Here is an 18,372-nt window from a genome sequence, read left to right on the forward strand (position 1 = left end):
TTTCTATCTTCCTTTTCTATCTTCTTTTCTTTTTCTTTTTTTTTTTTTTTTTAATGCAGCAATTAAAGGAAGAAACAAAATAGTATTTTTCCAGTGTGAAAATGGAGTCAGTTCAAGTGTCAATGGTATTCGAGAAAGCCTCCATCCACTTCTTTGATCTTGTGAGCTTTTAAGTTTTATTCATTTGTTTATTCAACCAACCATAAATGAAGCCAGGTAGCAAGCAGTTCAAATGAAGAACCTCAGGTGCAAATTATCATGTGTTTTGTGTGAACACATGATTCCTAGCTTTCAATGCAATCCAACAACATTCATCTTCTTTAGCGTAAATCATGATTTGGCAAGTGCCCAAGATAATAACACTTGAAATTTGATATATTTGGAAGGAGGTAAGTCGTACTAATCTGAAGGATTCAAAATACTCAAGACAGGTAATATTGGAATATACTATGAAAAAATCATCAAAGAGTTTCCTGTAGGACAAAAACTACCCAGTAGTCCACAACAGCTTGAAATGATTCTTAGCTTTGCATACTTGGAGTAGACTTTTATAGTTTGATATTACTCACAAATACCGTAACTATGTATTTAACGAGAAGTGCATACATTACACAAGCGCTTGATCAGAATCTGTAGTAAATGACATACTTTAAAAAAATATCTATTTGATTACTAGGATTTCCTTTAATCTATTTGATTTAATTTGATTCTTTTCTTTCTTGTCCAAAAAATTTGAAACCATGCTGTAAAACCATCAATTTTACTGGAAAAGGTTTTAATGATTTGAATATTTCTTACATGAAATAGTGCAACATATTCATTGCTAAAATACTACATTTAAATTACATATCTTAAGACGTTTCATTTTTTATTTGTTTCCGATAGCACGATTTTTAAATATGATAAATAAAAAACTGAACAAAAAGCTGTTTAAAAGTATATGCATGTTTCCTGTAATATTTACAAATGTTTTATTTTAACCTGCATCAATACCTATATTGATGTATCAATCCTACATGGTGAATGTATACAAATTTTTTTATATACAAAATATATATTATATATATCATACCATGATATATATAATATATGAAGATAATAAAAAAATAACAAATATAAGGATTCAAGTCACATTGTAGTAGAATTTTTTTATTGATACATCTATGAATTAGTTTATATATATATATATATATATATACTTCTACTATTAGATAATATCAAATTAAAATCTATAATATAATAATTCTTCTAATTTTCTTGAGTTTTAAAATACATCATCTAAATTAAATTTAAATTGTGCATCAATAGCAAAAGCTTTGCTGCTTTGCTCATTAATATAAGTAAATACTTTGCTCTACCTAAATCCACTACAATGCATCTATAAGTTAAAATAATAATTTATTATTATTAAACATTTGATCAATATCATATTAAGGTTTCTTTTTACTTCTTTACGGTATTCATTTTAAAAGACCCTAATAAATATATATATATATATATATATATATATATGAAAAAAATGCACCAATTTTTAATTGATTCTTAACTTTTTAAATTATGAAATTTTTAAATGTTTTTCTTCTAAGACTACCATATTTTTATTTATTTGTATATAATTATTTCAAGACATTTTGCCATTACATCTTCCACATTTTTTTGAAAAATAATTAAAATTAATAATATCAAATTATATTCCTATTACTATTTTGTGTATTTAATTTTTATTAAAGTTGAATTTTAGTGATTCTTTTAATGATATCATAAGATTTCTTCATAACTTTTTAAAAAAATGAATAGTTAACTTATTCTTTTTTTTAATGATAGGAGGTCAAATAATTAATTTTTAAATAAAATTTAACATATGTAGTTCTTTAATATATTATATGATATTTTAGTATAAAAATTAGAAATAATAAAGATAAAAAGAAACTATAATATTTTAATATTTTAATATATTTCTATTTTAAATAATTAAATACCATAATTATGACTTATAATTAATATTTTATATAATATTTTCGAAATTTCTATTTTAAAATATGTTATTTTTATTTTAAACTAATTAATTTTATACAATAATTACTTATTAAAATCAATACTAGAATATTTTTTATATATATTTTTTTATATAAATATAATTTTATTATATATACATATATATATATATATATATATATGTATTTACTCATGATTATTTTTATTTTTCCTATTCAATAATTTAAAATTATACTTTAATAAGATAACCACTCTAATATTTGTAATAAGAGGATTCAAACTTATTATTTTTAGGCAACCAAATATCATGAATCATTCAAAATTTCATCTAATCAAATATCACCATTCAAACTTAAATATTATTTTTAAGTTTCTAAAGTATGACTTAATAATTAAATGACATATCAAGTGAAATCTAGTTAATCTAATATGTCAACTTAACATTTAATAACAAACCTTTTCATTTTTTTTAATTATTCATTATGTCTCCAAAAAAAATCCTAAATCCTACAAAGAATGGCAATGGATGTCATTTCAATGTAAATGAATATATCACAATTGTTAGCTAGCTAGAAGATTCAATAAATTTCAAAAAATTATACGCTTCTAATAAGATAGAGGTATGCAAGAAGCAAATGAGCAAGAATGGAGCTTTGGTGCAACACGCTGCCTAAGCAAATAAGGCATTGAAAGGCAAGTTCAATTTTTTTGCAACAAATATGCAAAGTCAATTGTGTACTTTTAAAGCCAAATTTGTGGTTACATATGATTGGTCACTAGATACGTTGTCATGATATAACATGACTAATAGGTGAAAGAGTGTAGAAATTATTATAATGTAGGAGATCTTAATTCAAAGTACTAGAGCAAATTATCTTAGAAATATAGTTAATAGTAAAAAGGGTTGTAAAACTAAAAGGTTTCAATGTTGCTTTTTTAGAAAGGTGACTTCTACTTACTTTGTAGGACCATAAATAAGATAAAATAAAGTAGATTAGAAAAATAAATGATATAGGCATCTTTAAAAGGAAGTTAAGAGTAAATTCTAGCAAAATTTACTTAAAAAAACTTGATATTGATACCCGGAGAGGGCCAGTTATGAACCAGAGTCAAAATCAGACCCTAAGGCACATAACCAAGTCTCGACGACAATTTTGGGATTCTTTTACAAATCTAAGAATGGGATTTGATAGCAAACTAGATATTTTTTTTATGAGCATTGGTTTTGGATGATTTGAATTTGTTATGACTTTGTAAGAGCTTTACAAAGTCAAGTTTGTTTTTGGATGACTTGAATTTTGTGAAATAAAATAGGATTGATGTTTCTAGTGATTTCAAGAGTTTTGTAATAGATCTATTAGTGAAATTTTGTGGGTTAATGTTCATAGTTGTGCTTAATATGTGTTGTGAATCTTAGCTCAATCTAATAGTTTAATTGAGGATTATTGGGGTTTAAGTGGGTCTAGGTCTCAAAAAGTAGAATTTTAGGTCCGGTGAGGGTTTTTAAGATTTTTTGCAATCTACTAGTTGGATTGGAATGAAATTTGTGTATAAGTATATTAGACTTGTTTTCCTATGTGTTTGAGAATTTTGAGATCAACCAAATGGTGATAAAGAGAGATATTGACTCTCGAAGATTGGCATCAAGGTCGGAGAAGGAGGCCAGCTAATATCCAGACACGTTTTTGAGGCTATCATCTATTTGGTAATTCCGATCCTTTTTAAAAAAAAATTGTGCTTGTTGCCAACTTAATTGTTAAAAAGCATGCAAATTTTGAGTTAAGATCAATAATTCATTTATTAGTAATTGAGATTTAAATCTGTTATAGGAATTACTAGGATTTGATTTAGGATTTGGTTAGGGTTTGATTTAAGATTAGGGTTTGGTTTAGGATTTAGGATTTGGTTAGGATTTGATTAGGATTTGATTTAGGATTAGGGTTTGATTTAGGATTTAGGATTTGAAGTTGACTCCTGCATCTTTGATTTATTTTTTACTTTTTTATATATCTTATTTAAGTTCTTCTCTTTAATAAAGTTTTACTTATAATAGTTCTTTTATAATTCCTCAAAGGTGCTCTATAAATCCATGTTTGCTAATCAATACTAAACTTAGATATAATATGCAATACTTGATAATTCAAAGAGGTATTGAGTCTAGGAGGGAAAAGGGAGGAGAAAAGTGTATTGATAGAATCCACCAAACAACTCATGAATCATAAATCCCACTATATTACATCCCAAAATTTTGGTCCTCTATCGGCACTTCTCTTGTATTAAAATCACTAATTATCAATAAATCACTTCTTCCAACATCCTAAATCTTTGTTCTTACACATATTAATTTCAATTTAGATTATTATTATATATAGATATAATACACAAGGCATACTAGCTATATGTGAAAAACTAAACTTTAGTTGCTCATTTTCTTGGTTTTTCATGTATTCTATTTTTTATAATTTTAGAAACCTTGGGATAATACAATTCATTATATAACATTGTAAAGGCAAGTAAAACTATATTAAGAACCAAAATATTTTTTTAAAATTTTTATTTGCACAATATATAAAAAAATACTATGTATTTAAAATATTGATTGCCAAATATGCTAAATCCTAAACTGCCTCAGAATAAACTAGTCTAAATTATGCATTTGTAAAACATCAAATGCATAATTGTATATCATTGTTTTATTCATTTTTTTTTTTAAAGGAGAATTACCACTCTCAATGTAACATCAAAATTTTCTTATGGCTCTTTCTCAATCTCCATAAATTTAGTTATCTACATGTCATCTAAATTGACCAATATAGTATGTAAAACTAAAAATATAAAAAATTTAGTCTACAAAAAACTTCATATTTATATCATAAATGAGCTGGATATGGACTTTTCTAAGCAAAGTCCAACTGCTTTTTAAAATCCCAATACAATATTTATTTGTAACTTGGGCTTTTGCCAAACAATAATTAAACTTCTTATTTATTAACTAACTAGCATTTGGAATCTTATCGCTACAAATTTCCATTTGACTTATATTATATACTGAGTCTATAAAGAAATAATGTCCATCATCAAAGTATTTTTTGGAGTTTTTGAATATCCTCATCTTCTTCAATATTGTTAAGTTTGGACACAATCTAAGCCAACCTATGATTAGCTCAATAATATAGCAATCAAGGTCACACACAACCTAGGTATTCATAACATACTTCTTCTTTAAGTCAAAAAATACATTGTCGTCATTCTTTAGGTAATGGCTCAAAAAAAATTTATTTCATTGATAAGTCTGATATAATTGTTAAATCCTAGAAGACTAAATGACTAACTAATCTAAAGCCTTTGGATAGTATTTGGCTATTGCATATATTAATATTTGAGTGGAAAAATTGCTTGAATCACTTGATTTACAAATATATATACTATGTTGTTGCCAATACCCTAGGCCCTTCGTAATTCACCAATGTTGGCTCTATTATTGTATGATTGAAGGCACCTTAGTACTATAGCCAATTATCATGCAATTTTATTTTGAGAGCAATGGCTCTTATTTTTGAAAATACGGTGGTCTTTTATGGTTGAAAATACTATCTAAAAGCCTTCTCTTGATGTTTTTGTAGTTTGTCAAAATTGAGCATTAAGCTTGGATATAAAATGATTCATAACTTAATCAATCAATTTAGATATAATATTTTGAGTGAACATGTATTAAGTACTATTGATTGTGCCATGAACCACCGCAAGTTTATTTACATTATCAAACTCAAAGAAGTTGTCTTCAAACATGTTTTCAACTTCTTTGTATTGTTCTTCATTAGTTAAGAAAGTAAATAATATTTCTTTGTCATAAAGGATCTAATGCTTTTTGGAGCGCCAATACATTATAAGGTAGCAGTATTATATGCAATCCAAAAGTTTTAGGATTTGTTTTTTTCAAAGCATAGAAGAAGGACAAGATTGCAGTGTGCTATGGAATCAAAGAGATTTAGGATTTCAATTTTTTTGGAGTGCAAAGGCTTGGTAAGTCAGCAATGTGGTATAGATTCAAAGAGGGTAGAGAACTGACACAAGCTACATGGTTTAAGATATTTCATGCATCTTTTTTGTGATACTTTGATTTCAAAATCATCTTTTTTACAAGATAAGTAAGTCTAAATCCCCTTAATGATTGTATTTGATATTGCTATTTTATTTATATATATACAGACATATATAATATCATTTTTATTTCTTGGTAATGTATTTTTGAATTTAAAGGGTTATAAATTTGCCAAAGAAGAGTCAAGAGAACATAGAAGCAATGTTTCAGTCCTATGGACTTGTGGATTGTACATTAAATTGGAGCTTTAACTCCAAAACAACCACATGGACACCTGGTCTTGAATATGATCAAAAACTCTAATCAAAAGCAACTCATTCTTTGCATGGAAGTGTCATGGTATTTGACCAATATCATCTACAACTATTATTATTTTATTTTTTTTCTTAATTTTCATCATGTATATTTATATTTAAAAAGAAAAATTATAAATTATCTATTAGAATTAGTAAATATTTTTAAAATAATAATACTACAATCATCTCATTTATTTGTGAATATTTCAAGGGTTGATTTTGTGTGGGTTGAGTTGGAAAATGAGTGAAGTAAAGCTAAAGGATTGGATTTTTAATGTGCTGATTTAGTCATTTTCCCATCATAATGTTTGCATTTCTAGAGGTAAATATTTGAACGCCTATAAATAGGATCTCACATATTTCATACAATGAAGAAAAAAATTATGCAACTTTTTTCTTATTATTATTACCAGTTAAAGTAGCAACTCTAAGAAAATTACACTTATTTAAAACATTGCTTGATTGCAAACATATACTTATTAGCACCATTTAATAGATGTAAAGGCCAGATTATTGTGACAAAAAATGTGACAAATTGCATTTTAAAAGCATGTAAAACTGAAACCTTGAAATACATTTACTAAACTTCTTTAAATAAACCTGTGAGTGGTATTAATTACATATATATTTCATTAAGATTAGAAATTTCATAGCAATTGGTGCATATTACACAATAATCCACAAAACTAATCGTCATTAGAAAACAATCAATATTGACATCATCCATCTATACCAAGTGCACATCTTCTAGATTCTATTCTATTTTTGTTCTGAAATTTTAGATATTAAAAACAAAAATGCAATTGGATGAAACAAATATTAGGTTACAAGTACACGCCAGTACTAATCAGTTTTTTGATAAAGTAATAAGATAACAATGGTAATAAATCTACCAGCTGTTGCTCTGACATATGCAACAAACCATCAATTATAGGTTGATGGTCAAGCACGTGGAATAACAACGACCACAAAACCTTCATCGGTATGAGATGAGGCATAGGCATAACCTCCTTTAGACTAACACTAGAGGAACCTCAAGCTTCGATCGCCGAAACGGCGAGTACGCAAGTCATCGGTTGATAGCAATCAGGCATCACACCCAAACTACGAACTCACAGCAAGGACACAGCAGATTGAGATTCCAAGTTTCCAGAGCCACAAGGAAGCACTCATGGTTCAATTGATTGCAGGAATCAGCAATTGGTACCAGCAGAGCAGAATGATGCCCACAAAACCAAATGGGTCTTTCGACAAGAGCAATGATTTGCTGCAATCACCTTCGGGAAGGACACTAGGAGCTGGGTTGAATGCAAATGGGTAATACGCTGCGAGAGATGGCATTCCGTAACCGCGGTGGCTTGCAATGAAATCTCCCATGGGACACCCTCACGTGCCATGCAGCAGCCTCTGCACCCAACAGTCTGTTGGTTTTGGTGACTTTACATCCTAGCTTAAGGTGCTTCAAAACTCTTGAGATTCAATGCTGGATACTGCTTAATATATATATATATATATATATATTCACATGCACCGGAAACTGCAGAAACCACTCGCATTCGAGTCCAGGATTGTCTCACAATTTTCTAATGTTGTCGTTCCAGTCCATTGCCGTAATCTTTGGGTTGTTCATCGGAACCTCCATAACATGTCCAAATCTTCAGGCCCCCTGCACATATCGACTTAGTGTTCGAGCTCGAGCTTTGTTTACGGGGTTCATTGATATAGCCTTCGTGTTCATTCTCGAAGGCAATCAGAACCGACATTCACAAATCTCTGCAACCGTGAACTTGAGAATCAGATTGGTTGGTTGAGTAACAACGGTAAAGGAGAATCCTGTGAATCATCATTAAAATCAAGCAACTCGTTTCCCAACGAGTGCTAAGTTTTCTCCTCGTAGCACTGCTGGAATCCTCGCACCACGCTCCTCTAACTTGTAACTTAGGTCGAACAAGGTATGCAGGTAGGCGGGAGTTACTGAATAGATTGTACTGACCAAATCACGGGTCATTGAAATGGCAACATTCGGAGGAATAAAAGGCCTCCACCGAGGACCACTTGCCGCAAAGAGCTTAAGAATAAGAGTGTGGGTCCGACGTGGGAAACGAGAGTCAAAAGATAAAAGGGTCTTTCCGCATTGGAAGGCTCCAGAGAGAGACCAGCACATGATTTCTTTTTATTCGAAGAGCTACTTGTCGCATAACTTTATTACAACCGACACTTTCCTCTCTGAATACTCCAGTTCAGTTCGTGGAGCTTGAGATAAGAGCAAATTACAAATATCATGAGCGAGATAACTGTAGTTCCAACCATGAAGTTGAGAAGTGGTAGTTCACCCATTTGTTTTCTACATAAATATTCCTGAAGAAACAAGCCCACATGACAACATAGCTACCTCATATTTCTCATGGTCAAAAAAATTGAACATTTGTGTTGTAGCTAAGTTAGGCAACCTTGCCCCTCAAGAGGACGTTAGCATAGCATTCGATGTTGTGGGTTGGGTCCGACATGGATTTGTGCGGCTACGAAAAAAGATAAAAATACCGAACACATCAAATTTTCAAGGACGACGTACAATGCGAGACGAAGGCTCAGTAGATTGGCAACCAACCGTACACGGTGTCCCTCAATGTTATGGGCAGGGCTTGCTCCCAAGCTTGGCAGTCAGGGGAGGGACCTGTCAGAGCTACAGAGTTATTCGATTTTCCAGGAAATTCGAATCGGAGGACCTCGTTAAGGAAAATCTTGGCTAATGCGTGGATTGTTTCCTCCATTGTCGTATTACCATCCTTAGCATGCTTCCCATCTGCTTCCACACAAGAACCTCCACAATTGACCATGATGCGACCTGTAAAATCGTAACTTTTGTTATTCTCATTAGCAATTTATAAGAGCTAAGCACAAGTTTCACGTTCGTTATAAACTAGTCAATATCATCTCCTATGATCAGCCGCCAAGAGACGTTAAATAATCGAACCGGAGACCATTACATCTCCCGGAAGCCATCTAAGAAGCCTTCTGCATACCGCAGCTAAACTGCAGCTATTATCTACGATGCAGTTACACGTTTTAGAGTTTAGAAATGGTGATCGGGAATGAAAAGGTTATCGCCTGGAAGCTCATAACGAATAATATCCATTTGAGAGCAATTAGATCTACAGTTCACTGGAATTCACTTCATTGTCCCGAGTCCCGTACTATTTAATGGGGATCCTGTAGCAAACTACTAAAAAGACATCACAGACCACCATCCTGAAGAAATGCTGGCTATGATTGATTTTGCTACTTACCTCCTGGCTTCAGTTGTTCACGAAGGTGCTGCCAAGTTTGAGGCTGCTGAAGGGCAGGTATCACCGCTCCATCGCTAAACAAGTCAACAATGAGGCCTGCAAAACCTTCCTCCGTTGGTGCTTTACAGCTAAGGGCATCGCCTATATGCACTACTAACCTCCCAATGTCATTTGAGTTAGTTCCTGGACTGCCTGCAAGACACAAAACTACAAAGTATAAGCCAGTATTAACTTACAAATTATTCAAAGAATCTCGAACATATATCGGTTGTGATTGAAACTACTGTTCAGATTTAAAAAATCCTCAAAGTACCTGTAATTATGGATCCTTCATCTGCCAATTGTGATGCATCTTCTTCCAATTCAAACGCAGATCTTCCATTGACGGGCGGTTTTCCTTCTTCTAGCTCTTTCATGTCAAAAAATTGTCGGGCAACCATGACGACGGAAGCGTCAAGTTCCCAGCCATGTAAGTTGATATGGGGCCAAAATTGGTGGATCATCCGCGCAGCAGTGCCAGCTCCAAGACCAAGAATCCCCACAGGGCCATCAGGAATAATAGGGGGTAGCGAGGCGAAGATATCATAGTAAGAGCTTGTGATCAATTTGTAAGGGTGGTACACACTCTGTATATTACCAGACCTGTCAAGGAGAAGGAGCTTACAGCCGGCCAATGGATGTTCAGATCTTCTTGAAACCTCCAAGACCTGTACAAAGTTATACCTGAGCAAATTGGAATCGGGATCCGCGTTAAATTGATAACTAGAACCATAACTATTTGATTGATATAAACTATGCGTAAAAACACACAGCAGCATTTGGCGAAGATGAGCGATTCTTCGAGCAAATTTGAGCCAATCCAACTGTCAAGAAACTTCAACCCAACAATCAAGAATCTTCAGCGCCCTTAGCGAAATTCACCCAAAATGGCTCTATTATACAGGCCCCGCAAATACGCAAGTATGCGAACTTACACGGATTGGAATTTTGCAAGCACCCGTACGTCTTCGTCAGATAAGTCACTCTCCCACGCGTCTTTCTCGACTCCAGCAGAGGTTTTATCCTCGATGAGCTCGTCCTCAGTGGGTGCCCAAACTCTCTCGTCATCTGCGCACTGAACTCCAAAACATCTAGGTTTCCTCTTCCATCCACCTCCCTCGACCACAACTGCTCTCCCTAAAGTTCGTTCCGTTGGTAAACCACTGCCGCGAAAATAAAGTGACAGCCCACCAGCAAGACTTCTCCTAGACCATGGCAAACAAGTAGAAAGAAGCCTCAGAGACGGCTGAGTGACAAATGAAACACACTGAAGTGCAGGCCTGCCGCCTGAATCGCTGAAATGCGGCGCATGCCGACGTGGGGAGAGCTGATGCATAGCGAATGGTGATCACAGGGCCATAGCCACGATTGCTGCCGCGGTTTTCAGTATCCGCTACGCTTGAGTGAACATACCAGCAAAGCACACGTAGAACTCCAAAACTTCTTATCCTGGAGCGAAAAGAACTTGAGCACTTAGATTCTCAGCCACTTAAAGGGGCGAACATTCACGCCCACCTTACAGTAGATGCAGGAGTCCCGCCATATCCACTACGTAAATCCGATTTGAAAGTTTGAAAACGAGGAGCTCATATACAACGTGGGTTTTCTACAATGAAATTCTAGGTCTAAAAGATTGTGGCATATCCGTCAGTATGTGCGCAGATCAGGTAGTTGCACATCTCTCACGAGCTCGACTTTCCATAACGTTAACAGACTTGACACTGTATTTACTGATTCGAAGACGAAACATATTCTTGTAGACACATTCACTGAAACAATTGTATACAATTCTGCAAATAGGCTGGTTGGGAAACCTGTATATATCTAAAATTGCACTCCAGAAGATCTTCAGACAAAGTTAATATGAGTAGTAAAGTCTGTTAAGGGTTCAACTCATGGGCACAAGTGTGCCGTAAGCGAAGAATTGAATTCGACTTCAATGTGAGAAGTTTCGACAACTTCCAATTTAGCTGAGGTACAGTTGGGAAATATTGCCTTTGGGCAAATTGCAGCGGTTAACCATTTGTGCATGAAGCATAAGCATATACCGATGTTTAGGTGCAAATCTCTTCAAAGAACTCCACTTTCCGACAAACTGTTGATTAAACATAGCGAGAAAACAGAGACATCAAAACGACACAAGAAGTGTACTGAAATTAAGGTTGTGCTTATTGGAGACAAGAAGTCTAATCGTTAAGTAGAAACATGCAAACTGTGGAAATATGGAATGTCACTTAACAATCCCAAACAAATGAACAAGCATAGGAAACAAGGACTTAACAATCCTAAACAAATGAACACGCAATTTTGGAGAATTCCTAAAATGATGAAAAAAACGTTATAATTTTATGCGAGTCAAAACTTCACTTTCTTCGATACCGAATTGCTTTTCTACATCAATAAAGTCATAAATAATTTATATCATGGCACTTTCCAAAGGAAAAGAAAAACTAAATCAGGATGTGCAACATCTGACTATCATTCGATGTAATTGTAACTGTGCACCCATGATGTGATGCCAACTTTAATATCTCAGCAGACTACCCATCACCTTGAAAACCCGTCCGGGTAAGGTAAAATTGGAGTATGAAGAAAAGTTAATGAACACAGGTACTCTGCGTGGGTTGTAGAACATCGAAATCCCACATGGTGAAAAAAGTAGGATGAAAGTTAAATTGCCGAACTTGAAGATTCGTCAGTGAGCTGTCCCGTTTGATAATAGAATTGATTCAGTGTCCTTCTGCGAAAGTGATGTCACCGATCACCATCTTCCTCCTTGAACAGTTTGATCATGTCATCAATTCGTAGGATTGTAATTGCAGCTTCAGTTGCAAACTGCAAAAAATACCGATGTCACATCAGGCATGATCTTACACCCCCACACACCAGAGCAATTAACCTCAACATACAAAGAACAATGATCCAGAAACGAGACAGTACATATCTGTCAAAAAATCTTCATATATTAAAAGGGAATCTTTCAAAAGCACATGTTTCTTACCTGAATGATTTTAATTTTACTCATAGCTGGCTCAAGCACACCAGCTTCGATGTTGTTCCTAACAACTCCTTTGACCAAGTCCAAACCAGTCCTGTCAAATCAACAAAAAATTTAGAGAACGCAGCATGCGTGGAAATACTTCAAAAGTAGCCCATGCTGAGAATGCCAACTCCAAATTTCAGGACAGAACTTCCTACATACAACTAAGGCAACACCGAACACTTAGACCCAAGTCGCAATGACTTTCGTAAAATACACGAGCAGAACAAACTGCCAACTGGAGCAGCATAATATAAGAACCTTCAAAAAACTAACTGACAATCAAATTATTTCATTCGAGGGCATACCCTGCAAGGTGTTGCTTTTCAGACTTTGTTTGGGCGCTGTGGTGATATGCCCGAAGTTTGGCGACCAATTCTGTCGAATCCTTTGCTGCATTTACTGCCAGAACCTGTGTTTCCAACATTCGTTAAAAGTACACTCCAACTGTGCTGACGATGTTAACGATAAAACACAGTGTGGTCCTCGATTTTATGACAGTTTTTTTAATTTTTGAAAATAAATACTTAGACGAACTCATTTTAATATACATATATATACACACACACACACTAAACAACAAAGGTTGAAATATTTACTCGGCAGGATTGAAAACACGGCTACTTCATCAAACGAGAAGACGTGGGCATCGAAACTACCTCCCTCAAAACACCACAAAGGTCCAACAATGTATCCAAGGTAATTGCATACCTTGGGGATGATGAGAAGGGCCTCAGCGAATTCGGCTATGGCAAGTTGCTCCCGTGACCCCAGGGTGGTTGCCAGATTCTCCAAGTACACTGATAGAGCAGCCTCCACAGCTCCCCCTCCCGCCACCAACTGCCACAACAAACTAAATATATTAATATTCCTCTCCAATTAGAATTAGTTAGGTGTCATCAACAAAAAAGAATCAGATACAGATTCTCTGGCTGAAGTAGTTCAGACAATTATCCTAAATTGTAGAGTTGCGACCAAAAGCGCAGTTGGTACAAGATTTAGAAGCAGAGCGAGACATCCACTCACAGTGTTTGATTCCAGTGCACGTTTCACAATGCTCAATGAGTCATGAATAGAGCGTTCCATCTCATCTAACATGTAGTCATTGGCTCCTCTCAACACGATCGAAACCTGCCAAGTAACATAATGTGATACTATGCATATTCACTTTTATGCATATTTTCAGACACGTTACAATGTGAGAGAATACGGATAGAAATCTAAGATGAAAATCCAAGTTCCAGCACAATAGAAGCTGCTAAGGGAGGTAACGGTCGCAACAGTGTAAATGTTCACTCACCACTCTTGAGCTCTTCGCACCCTTGATAAGAATGACATCGTCATCAGACACCCGCTCCTCCACGACTTCCTCAGCATTTCCTAGTAGAGAAGAGTCGAAAGTCTCACCCCCTTCCATGTCAGCAAAGGTCAGAACCTGCAATAGAATGAACATATGCAGGATGTAGAATCCATTATAGGACAACACATGCAGGTAAGAGTCGTTGTAATTATTGGTGATACTATTTGAGGAAAAAAGTACTGAAAGGTGACCACTGCAATGGCACCCAAAAGTCTACTGTCAACGATAAAAACTCCCATTATGTGATGAGTAACCTATGAACTCAAAGACTATTTCACATAGCGAATTTAGAAACATTTTGGTGAAACACAATCAAAGGATAAAAAAGACGAAACGAGCAACGGCTACCTGCAAAGCTAACCAGCCAAGAAATAATCGAGATAACAGCTGCTCTAATGCTGGAAAAAGCATCACTTTGCAAGAAATGATAAAGCATAACATAGTTCAGCCTCAACTAATATGTACCTGAGTGGCACCAGTGGCCTTGGCTATGTGACGCATAGCTTCCTTGCTCACGCGCCGCAATGCTATGGCATTGGCTTCCACGAAATACTGCATCCACCATAGACTGTTCATCAAAACATTGTTTCCACCCCAATACATACAGTATAATATCAACCACACATAATAAAATAAATAAATCACAAAGTATGTACTCCTCGATAAAGCTGAATATTTGAATTAGGTGTTGGTGTGCCCAGCCTTTGCGAAATAAGCATGTTTCACCAGTGTACCTACCTTTAAAGACATATCATCAATGCCCTTCGTAGTAAGAATCACATTAGCCCCTGCCTTGAGAATTTTCTCAATTCGCTCTTTAGTAATGTCTGCTTCCCTGCAAAATTATTAGTTATGAACAATAAGACGAAAAATACTTGGTTTTCTGAATAAAAAAAATGAGAAGAAAAAAATCCCGTGACAAACTCCCCAATATAAAACAGAATGCTTATAAGATATTCTGCAACCCGTCAAAAGTTCTGCTTCTGAGGACATGGACGTATTTGCGATTTTGAAGTATACATTCATACCTCGGAAATGCTCCGTAAAGAAACTCACCTTTGACGGATCTTTTCAAGCTCCCTCGGATCTGTAACAAGAACCTGTACCCCCATCTGCATTTTAGTCTTCTGCAAGTTGACATCTAAGCATGCAATCCGAGCTGGTGCCACTCGCCTAGGCATACCCTGAGCAGCTCTTCCTATCGGCAAAGCATAACCATTGAGAAGATAACTCTCTCTGGCACTCTGTCCATGAGCCTTTAGAATGTTGATAGACTGTCCAATTGACCACCCCCAATCTGCATGTCAGTACAGGCGCTTAAACGAATATAGTCAACACCAAAACTTAAGCACACAAAAACAATAAGCAGCTTTCTTCCAACGGGCAGAAAACATAAATAACAGTTACAAACTGCACTTCTATAAAGATTAATGTGGAGACCTTAATGGGGTATCTAACGTCGCCCCTGTCAGAAACAGTCTTCACAGCTTGTACTGCATCAACCACCTGGCGGTTCACAACACGATAGTGTTCCATCATTGCAACATGGTTGTAAAATCAGCAAACTTGAAATAAAATCCATGATAAATATGTAGATGTGCATTGCATGTGCTTGGATATGGACCCACTTCTAAACAGTGTTACGAAGTACTTGGTACTGTGTTTCCTGGGCATAAATTCAGCTAATACACATCCTACAGAAGCATGTAACGTTCGCATCCACCCCTATAAAACATACCATTTTGGCAAAGAAGTCAGATTCAGGACCAATGATCTTAGAGGACATGCTCGTCTTTGCGCAGTTGATCAAAGTATCATTTCCCAGTTTTTCAACCTACATTTAGCTGAGATTGATTAGCACTATGTCGCACAACGGTGAAGCTCTGAAGGCCCAAATAATGATTTTCAAAACCTTCATATACAATCTCCAAGAATAAACTACTACCAACACTATCCTTGAAGAACAGCCATATACAACCATAAACCAATCGAGGCAATAACCTCGACCATGAATAGTAATTGTAAAGATAATACCTTAGTAGCAAGCTTCTCCTCAATATACTTGCAAGCCTCACGCATGGCGAGCTGGCAAAACATGTGAACTCAATTGCTCAGAACGTTGTCAGCATTAGTTCCAAATCTGACACAGAACATGAGTAAAATCGAGATAGATATATAGCCAGATAGATATGCTGGCTAAGAAAATAGCTCCGCATCGACTTCGACTACTAATATTATAAAATCATAATGTAACGGGATAAACTGTACAGGGTAGAGAAAACATACTCGATAACCACTGATAATAGAAGTCGGATGAATCTTTATCCTAACCAAATCATTTGCTCTCTGTTTAACCAAAAACTGGCAGAATAAGCCCTTTTCTCATGAACAACACAGTAATGTTACAGAGAAATAAGCAGTAAAAGCCATCGAGATTTTAAAACCCAACTGTTATGTCTCCATAAATATCAACTCGTCTGTAATTGAAACAAACACAGGTTTATATCCTCCAATAAAACAGAAAAATCTATAAAACATCAACGACGAGCTCATGAGAAGATCGGGTAAGGCAGTGACCTTAAGAAGCTCCGAAGCAATAATAACAACAGATGTTGTACCATCTCCGACTTCTCGATCCTGCAGCTCGGCTAATTCTACCAGCACCTGATTGAAATCATCCGAGAATAAATCTTGATGTAACTTAGCATCGAACCGATACTTTTCACTGCAAAATCTATTCATATTTGTAGCTTGATTAGGCCAATCATACATACAGACATTTCCAACATACACACCGCTAAAAACGTTCGAAATCCTACTGTGCGTACGACAGAATAGGAGGTGAATGAAAAACCAAAACCTCTTATAACATAAGAATATCCTACCGCAAATGGTTGTAAGTGTAGGCTTACCATGGGCTACCACAATAAGACCACTACCAGATAGTTCTCCTTTACAATATAAACCTCCGCCATGTAACCAGCTAAATATTGTCACGAAAAGTTCCAAAACAAGCAGTTGACGATATCATTATATACAATGATACAACCATGAAAAAATAAATAAATAAATAAATAAATAACCTTCGAGGCAGGATGCTCCACTTCAAGCATTTTTAAAATGGTGGCTCCGTCATTTGTTATAGTCACATCACCTATATCATCCACTAACATCTGCAAGATCCACAGGGCAGAAAAAGAATCGAGCACAGATTCAGAACACATTATCAATCAAAATAACAATCTTTGGGTTGACAAGCTAAACTAAGCTGACCAGTATGACCAAGTCCAACTCTTCAAGACAAGCTTCACATCAAATTATGTCCGCAACATTTTCATCCTAATTCACGCTGCACGTGCAAAACCTTTTGCTAATGAAGTGCCGACTCCAAGATGAGGTTCACACCCATGCAACCAAAATACCAAATTCGCAACACCGCAAGAAACGAGCCCAAACGCACCTTGTCCAAACCAACAGGTCCCAATGAGGTTTTAACAATGTTGGCAATGGCTTGACAAGCCATAACTGCATTCCATCCACCATGACAACAACAAACACTGAATCAGATCCCCCACATTCAACCCAAGCCCAAATCATAGGACCCCAACCACCAACCCCTCGCAATCAACCCTGCCCCGCGCTCCAAAACCTCAAAAACCCTTCTCAAAAATCCATTGAAACCGAACGAGAATCCACGCGCGACCGCAGAAACCAAAATAACAATGCCCAAAAACCTAATCCAGAATGCAAGTTAGCAACCATTCTGCGTGCGGACATCTTGGCCTGTCTGCCGATCTCCGAGAATACTCAGGTTCTGTGACATGGTGCTTCAGTGCTAGCGTTAGCGATCAAATCGGGGAAACGGCAGCTTTAAAGAATGGTGGAAGGAATGGAGCATGAGAAGCGTGGGAGGCAGAGCGGAAGTTGGGATTCCCTTGGCACAGGCATTCAGAGTCGGGTCGGGGACACAACACGAAACGCTCTATCTCTCTCCGCCGCCACCCCTGCAACCACGATGCCCAGACTTGCCAGGGCCCGGAGTGTTCCCGTGGACGGGTGCTCTTCGTTCGCTCGTACTACGTTCGCTATCGATTTATCATCAGTTTTCCATCCAAGGGTGGGGCGAGGGACGGTCGCGATGTTGTTTCATGAGTGGTGTTCAGTAAATGTGTTTGTTTACAAAAATTGTATCCAATGTTTAGTTAATCTTTTGTTTGATGTATCTAAAATGGAAGATAGTGATTTTTAAATCA

General features: G+C 35.7%; 2 protein-coding genes and 1 long non-coding RNA gene across 3 annotated transcripts; all 3 read right to left on the minus strand.

Annotated features, from left to right (window-relative positions):
* Nucleotides 1-7,201: 7,201 nt before the first annotated feature.
* On the minus strand, nucleotides 7,202-8,168 carry LOC149989813 (uncharacterized). The gene is made up of 2 exons (XR_016504050.1): nucleotides 7,971-8,168; nucleotides 7,202-7,800 (listed from the first exon to the last, which is right to left on the minus strand). It is a non-coding gene; the product is annotated as an uncharacterized LOC149989813 (long non-coding RNA).
* A 602-nt stretch (nucleotides 8,169-8,770) lies between these two features.
* LOC112285436 (uncharacterized) lies at nucleotides 8,771-11,501 on the minus strand. The gene is made up of 4 exons (XM_024526269.3): nucleotides 10,655-11,501; nucleotides 9,994-10,403; nucleotides 9,681-9,872; nucleotides 8,771-9,238 (listed from the first exon to the last, which is right to left on the minus strand). Exons 1-4 carry the CDS (start codon nucleotides 11,053-11,055, stop codon nucleotides 8,982-8,984), a joined length of 1,260 nt encoding a protein of 419 aa, XP_024382037.1. The 5' UTR covers nucleotides 11,056-11,501; the 3' UTR covers nucleotides 8,771-8,981.
* Nucleotides 11,502-12,063: 562 nt separating this feature from the next.
* LOC112285429 (T-complex protein 1 subunit alpha) lies at nucleotides 12,064-18,121 on the minus strand. The gene is made up of 17 exons (XM_024526259.3): nucleotides 17,879-18,121; nucleotides 17,580-17,644; nucleotides 17,203-17,292; nucleotides 16,697-16,783; nucleotides 16,406-16,465; nucleotides 16,154-16,204; nucleotides 15,858-15,953; nucleotides 15,560-15,625; nucleotides 15,176-15,393; nucleotides 14,858-14,954; nucleotides 14,585-14,671; nucleotides 14,060-14,194; nucleotides 13,786-13,890; nucleotides 13,471-13,599; nucleotides 13,068-13,171; nucleotides 12,721-12,811; nucleotides 12,064-12,554 (listed from the first exon to the last, which is right to left on the minus strand). Exons 1-17 carry the CDS (start codon nucleotides 17,940-17,942, stop codon nucleotides 12,474-12,476), a joined length of 1,626 nt encoding a protein of 541 aa, XP_024382027.1. The 5' UTR covers nucleotides 17,943-18,121; the 3' UTR covers nucleotides 12,064-12,473.
* Nucleotides 18,122-18,372: the final 251 nt, after the last annotated feature.

This window comes from Physcomitrium patens, chromosome 1, assembly GCF_059467195.1.
Source record: "Physcomitrium patens ecotype Gransden chromosome 1, ASM5946719v1, whole genome shotgun sequence".
NCBI lineage: Eukaryota > Viridiplantae > Streptophyta > Bryopsida > Funariales > Funariaceae > Physcomitrium > Physcomitrium patens.